The sequence below is a fragment of the Austrofundulus limnaeus genome, unplaced genomic scaffold (genome assembly GCF_001266775.1).
Source record: "Austrofundulus limnaeus strain Quisiro unplaced genomic scaffold, Austrofundulus_limnaeus-1.0 Scaffold313, whole genome shotgun sequence".
NCBI classification, from domain to species: Eukaryota; Metazoa; Chordata; class Actinopteri; order Cyprinodontiformes; family Rivulidae; genus Austrofundulus; species Austrofundulus limnaeus.
The window spans coordinates 73038-74351 of NW_013952715.1; the positions used below are offsets into that span (position 1 = coordinate 73038).

The 1314-nt window shown below is 51.5% G+C and overlaps 1 protein-coding gene across 1 annotated transcript in view; it reads right to left on the reverse strand.

The window, feature by feature from the left end:
- braf (B-Raf proto-oncogene, serine/threonine kinase) overlaps window positions 1–578 on the reverse strand; it is a 30172-nt gene extending 29594 nt beyond the window's left edge. Inside the window, exon 1 of the mRNA XM_014021984.1 lies at window positions 408–578. Coding sequence (XP_013877438.1) covers window positions 408–563 — 156 coding nt within the window. The 5' untranslated portion in view covers window positions 564–578. The remainder of the gene's footprint in view (window positions 1–407) is intronic.
- Window positions 579–1314: the final 736 nt, after the last annotated feature.

Here is a 1314-nt window from a genome sequence, read left to right on the forward strand (position 1 = left end):
GTGTGTGTGTGTGTGTGTGTGTGTGTGTGTGTGTGTGTGTGTGTGTTGCGGCTGCAGTAACAGCCTCAACGGATCCAAGACCGACTCCGAGTGGAGGCAGCCAGGGCCCGAGCCAAGCAGGGCCGTCCTCCCGGCTCCGGCCGCGGCATCCTTCTGCTCACGGAGACCCGAGGCCCCGGAGCGCGGCCTGGCTGGGCTCAACCAGGACCGCCGGTCCCGTGTCGCTGCATCGCCTCGCACCCTGCGCCGCATCCCCACCACCCCACCTCCGCCCTCGCTCTCCCTCCCCACGACCCCGCATTCCAGCCGGTGTTTCCTGAGCGTTTCCATCCAATTAGCTCCGCTCGGACACGAGCTAAGCCCCGCTTCACACACACCCCCACCCACCCCCCTCCGCAGCCTCATACCTCCTCATCGTGCGGACCTCCGGGAATCCCCGACGAACACGAAGGGTCCAAGCCTGTACCCAGCTCGTCCAGGCCGCGGTCCCGGCCCGAATCCAGCTCCGCGGCGTCTCCGTTAAAGACGGGCGGTGGGGACTCGGCGCTGCTCAACGCCGCCATTTTAAACTGCGAGAAGCTGAGTGGAAAATAATGAAGAGAGGTGCAGGAAGCAGGTGCGGCCGGCAGGGGGAGGCAGAGAGCACTCATCATTACAGGTGGTCGCTCTCAGCCTGTTTGTGAGCAAATAATGAAACCTTCAGAAAATAGGGCTGGGCAGTATTGCCAAAAACCTAATCACGATTAATTGGGGTATTTAGCCGATAACATTTAATTTGACGATTAATCCCCTGAATCCCTTCTGTCCTAGCAAGACATGACCAATTTAGTGGGAAAGATTTGCTCTTCAGAAAAATCAGTGTTGTATAAATCAGTGGTTCCCAAACTTTTTATCTTCTGACACACAAAATATCCATGGCAAAAACATGTGACCCCAAATATTACTGGTCTGAGTACATGAAATTTGTTAAAAACCATAAAAACACAGGCTTTTTGACAATCTAAACAGCTTTTACACAAATATAAATACTTTTTTTTACTTAATTTTTGTGTTTTTGTAATAATTACAGGGAAAATATTACATCAGCAATTATTTTATTACCCTTTAAATTGATTTCTGGAGATTATCCAAGGTGCTTCATGACTCATAATTGGGTCCCAAGCCCAACTTTGGGAACCAAAGTGCAGTGGTTCCCAAACTTTTCAGCTTTTGCTTCACTGAGGGGAAGGTAAGTCCTCATGAGGATAGAAAAATAAGGGTGTGTGTTTGTGCGCGCGGGGTGTAGAGCGGAGCGCTGTGTTCATACTGCTAGAT